General features: G+C 47.0%; 1 protein-coding gene across 1 annotated transcript; it reads left to right on the top strand.

The window, feature by feature from the left end:
* Positions 1-210: 210 nt before the first annotated feature.
* LOC119435326 (leukocyte elastase inhibitor) lies at positions 211-1872 on the top strand. The gene has a single exon (XM_037702225.2). The coding sequence runs from the start codon at positions 211-213 to the stop codon at positions 1438-1440; it is 1230 nt and encodes a 409-aa protein (XP_037558153.1). The 3' UTR covers positions 1441-1872.
* The last annotated feature ends 4756 nt before the right edge of the window (positions 1873-6628 follow it).

The raw sequence follows: 6628 nt of genomic DNA, 5'->3' as shown, positions 1-6628 counted from the left end.
AGCTGCTGACAGAGACCTGATGCTTCCGTTATTGCCTTGGAATGCTTCTTATTGCGCTGTGCTAAGTGCGTTTCGTTGTACGCCACGTCTGTTTTCACAACGTGACTTTTGCTTTTTGTTTCCGCACAGCCACACACGCCGCGGATACAGAATACCAGCAGGCAGTGCTGCCTCCGAGGTGGAAGGTCGTAATCGGCCTGAGACGCAGAAATGAAGATTGCGTGGCTCGCTCTGTGCGTCATGGCTCCTCTGGGAGTTCATGGGGGTCTTTTAGACTCCATCCGTGAACTCAAAGCGCAAAAAGCGCAACAACGGTCGCAGAAAACTATCGGCGATGTTGTGAATAGCAACAACGGGCTGGGCATCAGCCTTCTCCAAGCCTTAGGCGAACAGAATGTGCTGCTTTCTCCAGTTAGTGTCAACATCGTCCTTCATATGGTTCTCATGGGAGCGCGCGGACGCACAGCCTACCAAATGTCCGCTCAGATGGGCAATCCTTCAAGTGCCCTCATGAGTGAGCTTCTGGGCAAAATGTCATCCCCTGGCGGCGGCAGCAGGGCCACAGCTTTGGATCACGCCTCGGCTGTGCTCATTCAAGAAGGCGCTCCCTTTAATGCCAGCTACTATCGCGAGATCAACCGACTGTTTGACGCCAGCCTCGCAACAGTGCAATTCGGCCAAGGCCGAGGAAGCGACGTCGTCAAAGAGGTCAACGAGTGGGCCAGCAGAAAGACTCGTGGACGGATACCTCATTTTCTGGAAGAGGCCCCCGAGGAAACCACAAAGATGCTGGTACTCAACGCTATGTATTTCAAAGGCGACTGGAAGACTAAGTTCGATCCCGAGTTCACCGACAAGCGTGTTTTCCGCAACGAAGATGGAACCATTGCCAATGTTCCCATTATGTTCATCATTGAAACCTTCGATTTCGGGCATGACGACGGTCTGAACGTGGACGCCCTCAGGGTGCCGTACGCGGATGACCAGTATAGCATGATACTGATGCTTCCGCGAAATCGTCAGAGCCCCCTGGCGAGCGTTGTGCAAGGCCTGAGCGCAGCAAAGATAAACGAAATCATCGATAACATGGAGCCCGAGCAAGTTGAGCTCAGCCTTCCCAAGTTGAGCTTGCAGAAGATGCTCAAGTTGCGCGCTCCTCTCGAGAAACTAGGGCTCAGAGTGCCCTTCACGGACGCCGCGGATTTCAAGGGAATAAGCAAAGAATTGGACCTGCGACTTAACGAGATCCTCCACAAGGGGGCGTTGGACGTTGATGAGGTGGGGACGCGTGCCGTCGCGGCGACGCAAGCGCAGTTTGTGTCCAAGTCCCTCGTGCACTTCAAACAGTTCACCGTTGATCGCCCATTTTTGGCGCTTATCCGGCACGAACCCACCGGAGCGATCCTGTTCATTGTTCAGGTCGTATCCATGCAGGCGTGATCTGCGACACGATATCACACTGGATAATTATAGGGACTAGAGTTTTTTGTATCGAAAGGTCATTGTGGCTTCGTGTGCAAGTCTATTGAAGAAGTGGGCGTCCTTGAAAGGCGAATGACTCAAGTGTTCCTCATGGTGAAAACCATATACGTGCAGTGTCGTGTTTCACTTCAAGGTGTTGTCTCCGAAGCTTTTCCCGATGCTGCGTGCCTTGAGTGCTCTGAAACTGTGAAACAATTTAAACAGAAAACAGAAGTGTCAGTAGGCGATATGGTATTTTCGTGAAAAGTGTCTGTGAATTGAAATGTAAGCACAATGTTATTCTTCGCATTTGTGAACACAGTGCTTGTTTTTCTCTTCAACTTAAGATCTATTGCATTTTTTCTAGCTAGTGTGCAACAATCATAATTAAACATATCATGAACATCGTCAGTATTGATTTCTTTGTATTGAGCGCACTGGTGATTTGAGTTGTTTTAAAGGAATGCTTTTGCTCAAGTGTTAAAGGAGGTTCTCTAGAGTGTATACATCATTACTTTGGTACACGCAGTTTATAGTGAAGGTTCACCCAAGGAACGAACACTGTGGTATAGTGAGAGCGAACCAACGCACTTACAATATAGTAAGAGCGTACAATAGGAGATACCGCGCTAACTTGTCTTCTGGATAGGGGAATGTACTATGCTGGGGCTTAAAAATATTTTTTAAAGAATAATTCCGTAGCCAGTGAATAAAAAATTGCGTAAAATTAACTAACAAACCAGTCGGACTTCCACCAATATTTTCGGCTCTTTCTCTTTTGTTCGATATGTTCACTGCTATTCAGTATGACAGTGCTTCTAGAACGAGGAAAATTACGTAAATCGCTGCTGTCTAGGCCTTTGCATATTGAAACTCACTCTTTTGCTGCAAAGGAAAGCCTCCAAACCATATGGAGCAAGTTGTGGCAGTGAAACCAGAACGCAGTGCGGAATAATTTCTGGGTGTACGTGTCTGCGTGTAGCAAGTAAATATTCTCACCTATCTACGGCGAGTAGTGTGAGTAGTGCCCTCTCGCTTGCGATGTCAAGCCGGAAATGTCACTCGCTGTGGTGCGTGAAAGGAAAATTTGTCATCCACGAGACTGTATCGAACCCGGCACCAACGCTTTTCCGAGACCCACCATCTGAGTTAATCAGGGGGCCAGGAGACCGCACAGTTATGCCGAAATAATAGGCAAATCAAAGCACAGGAGCACTTAATATGGCAAGTAAGTTCTGTGAAAGCCCGCGAGGTGGAGCCAGATTCATTGAAAGGGAAAACGATCCTCCACGCAAAGTAGCACGAATTTCCATGGCTATCTCCTCCGCAACGAGTGTTCATTGGTTTCAACACGAACGCAGGATGCACGATAGCCTTGCTCTTTGAAGGATTCTCGAATGATTGTTTCTGTCATGCCTTAAACCGCAGTTTTATTTTCTAAACCTTGCGATTCGTGAAAGTGCGTCTCTTAAATATCGCATACTAATGGCGCAGTTGGTCTAATGATCTTGCAGTGCAAAAGAGGTCTAGAGGTCTAGAGGTCTAGTGATCTTGCAGTGCAAAAGCGCTGTAAGTTTAACGATAATTTTTGTTGAAAAAAAAAAAGTGGGCAGCTTGCACTAGTGGTGCAAGGCTGGAGTAAACAGCGGAGCTGGAGATCGACCTAGCTTCTTCCAGGTTTTACTAGGCTTGACGTGTTTAGCAGCAGCGGCTTCGGCGCGATGCTTCGGATTAGCACGCAATCGACACATTGGTTCTTGGCTGGCCGCACGACGAGCTTCCAGCTGAGCGGCTTCTTCGGGAGTCTTGTACTTCTTCGGCCGTCCCATGTTACATTTAATCAGTGCGAAGTCTACGCGAGTTGGATGTGTCGCCGTCGTGGCGACGGGATAATCAGTGTGACATCATGGCCATGCTTCAAAAAGTATTGTCATGACTCGGCAAAGCAAGCATTGCGGCACGAAGCAATGACATGGCTGGGCGAAGCTGGGTAAGTGATTGCTAGGCGACCGCATTGCATCCCGGTGCAATGCGGTGTAGGCATTGGAACGTGGTTTCGGTGTTGCAAGCTGTGCTATGCAACGCGCAGTGACGTCATCGCTGGCGCGGCGGCGGAGGAGCGTTGCCGGAGCTAAGAGAAGCGAGGCGCAGCTTCGACTCTGCGCCGTCGCTTGGCTAAGGCTTCCTTGGCTCTCTGTGCAGGATCAGCTCGAATCCGGCGATTGTATTATTGTTTGGCCAAGCGGCGTGATTCCCGGAAAGCGGCCTCTTCCTCGGGAGTGTGGTTCTTCCGCCGTCTCCCCATGGCTGCTACTACCACCCGCACACTAGCAATCCCGCCGTCACACCTGCTACACGGAACGTTTATGGCAAGCGGAGCAGACACGCTGCGCGCAGTCTCTAGGCGCGGAGTCTTGCGAAGCTGTCGCACAGCTGATATGGGATTGCTAGGCAACGCAGTGACGTCACAGCTCAGTGAGGTTTTGCACCTTGCGGCACAACTTAAGGCCGACTTAAATAGCTCCGCTGTTAAAACAAGGCCCGTCAATTCAGTATGATGAAAAAATTGTGGGATGCTTTGCTCAATATATTCCCTTTTATACTTAGTCACCATAAACATTCATTTGATACAGTACAGTAGACGCACTACGTGTTGTCAATGTTGCAAATGTGTATGTGAGATGGATACTGCTGGCGCTCATCAGGTTCAAGCTTCCATTTCTTGAGTGAGTTTGTCTCGGGAAATGTATGCAATGTAATAATGCAATATACAACGAATTCCGCGCACACTTTCTATAAATGAATTTGCAGTTATAACCTCCGTTCTCTTGAACAACCGCTCAGAAAAAGCGTTCCCGTTGTTGTTACGACCGCGTGATATCACATAATTCACACATACTTGAACTTCAATCGACTAAAATAAATTGGGTTTTGTTAGCCCTTTCAAGCACCAATTAATTGTGTTGATTGAAAACTTAGTTTCACCGCATTTCCCACATCTTCAGAATAGTATAAACGTACAGCTGCAAAATTGATGAATGATTATAATTCTTTATGCTATGCGATTTAGTGAGATTTAGCAAGTTTACAAAATGTGGACACCATGCAAAACTCACCACAGGAACAGGAAATATTAGAACATCATCTATTTTGTGTCTAGCAGGTTTAAAAACACTTATCCAGCTACTTGAAAGTTATACCTGGTGCAAAACATTGTGAAAAACAATTATAAAATGAGCCCGCTACATAAAACGACATGCAGACACTAAACAAATATACGCCACCTTCTCCCTCGTTTTACTAAAACTTTTGCACATGTTATTCGCACTTTATGCACAATTCCACTCAGAAGTGTTGCAAGATGTATGCGACACATTTTAAATATCGTTCCTTTTATCAACGCTTTTGATCTTGTTGGACTATCTTGGTTTACACAATTGTGTACAAAGTGCATGAAATGGTTAAGGCGAGAGCCAAGCCATTAAACGCGATGAGACGGTTCACGCTGGTCTTCAGGAGCATTCGTTAAAGGGTATAATACGCCTCACTGTGGACTCTTAGACGTATCGATTGCGATACCCAACCATCTTTATGCTTTAAATCTAGTGCACCTAATTTCCATCGACCTAGTTCAACTAGGCCGCATCTGTTTTCTGTGCGTGCGTGCCTGTGTGTTCTTCCCCTTCTCCAGTGTGCATTCTTCGATCTTTTATTATATCTGTCTCCCGTTTCTGAACCCTCAGTGCAGGGTAGCAGAACGAATATTCGCCTTCCAGTTACTGTCGCAGAATTTTGCTCCTCTTTTTTCTCTCTCTCGGATTGCGACGATAAATGAGGCTGAAGTTAGTGAAGGTGAGTCGCTCAAGTGCACACATACTTATAAAAAGTAGCTCAAGAGCACACATACAGTTGCTTCGTTGACTTTCGGAAATACTTCGCATTGACTTAGATAATCATCGCGAATGGTTTTCGCCATAATTTTTTGTTACGATCTTGCTTTCAATTTGCATGGTCAAAATAGTAGGCCATACAATAGTAGAACGTGTTAAACACTACGAAGAGTTTCCTAGGTGAACTTGTCTGTGGCGCGAAATGCATTTTGTGAAAAGGGGACAGAAGAGAAGAGACAGTGTTTCACTGTCTCTTCTCTTCTGTCCCCTTTTCACAAAATGCATTTCACGCCACAGACAAGTTCACCTAGGAAATATCAGCACCAACTTGCCCAAGAAGAAGTTCTTTTGGACTACGAAGAGTGGTGGCTGCAATGTATTTTGCGCTATTTGACTGGCGCAGCAGCTGGGTCAGACAGCGTTGACCTTTCAGATTTCGCTAGCCTTCTCGATAGCGTGCTTTATAATTAGATAGGCTTCGTGGCCGGCGTGGTGCAGCGCGTCGCTATTACTGGTGCCGCGGAACTATTGCGGAGAATTGAGGTAGCGCGAGTGCTATGTGTAGAGGTCCGTTGTCTGAGTAGTTTTCCCCAATTTCACCGTGCGCGGCGAGAACTATTCATTGCCGTAGAGAGACAAAGAGAGAGAGAGAGAGAGAAAAGCCATAAGGGAAAGGCAGGGAGGTTAACCAGGCTGACCCCGGCAGGCTGCACGGCGCTGGGGAAGGGGGAAAGGGAATTGAAAGAGGAGAATGGAGAGAGAAGTTCACACTTTGCACACACAGCCAAGCGTTCATCACTGAGGTAGTCAGAGACGGTCATACAGGCTGGTGAATTATACAGTCACTCATTTACACTAGCGGTAACTGAATGAACTCTGTTCATGTGTGGGTTTGGGCGCGGGAAATTACTATGCTTGTTTAGTTAGTAATCGAATGATTTGTGCAATTGGAATAGCCCATGAAGCTTTGTTACGTTCTGCTAGCGCTGCCAATTCTTCGCCCTGCGGGTGAAAGATGACTTTTTTACTAGATCCCATAACCAGCTTTTCAAGAGATGATAAACACTGTTGCCCAGAGCCGAGTTACAAAGGGCGATAGAGCAATCAGCGACAGCCAACAATGCCAGCCACCTTCATTAATGCGTCACCTTTGTTTTTATTCCGCCACGTAAAACCACGATAACGTGCATTTTGGTGGTCGTGTGACATTCAGATTTTCGTGAGTGACGGTACTATCGGGCTTTGGGTGCTTTTCTTTATCGCGTTTCAGATAGAGT

The sequence above is a fragment of the Dermacentor silvarum genome, unplaced genomic scaffold, assembly GCF_013339745.2.
Source record: "Dermacentor silvarum isolate Dsil-2018 unplaced genomic scaffold, BIME_Dsil_1.4 Seq627, whole genome shotgun sequence".
Classification (NCBI taxonomy): Eukaryota; Metazoa; Arthropoda; class Arachnida; order Ixodida; family Ixodidae; genus Dermacentor; species Dermacentor silvarum.
This window is presented reverse-complemented; position numbering and strand designations above follow the sequence as displayed.

What these genes read in the sequence shown, in the direction of transcription:
- LOC119435326 (XM_037702225.2), top strand. Translation starts at nt 211, where the DNA reads ATGAAGATTGCGTGGCTCGCTCTGTGCGTCATGGCTCCTCTGGGAGTT.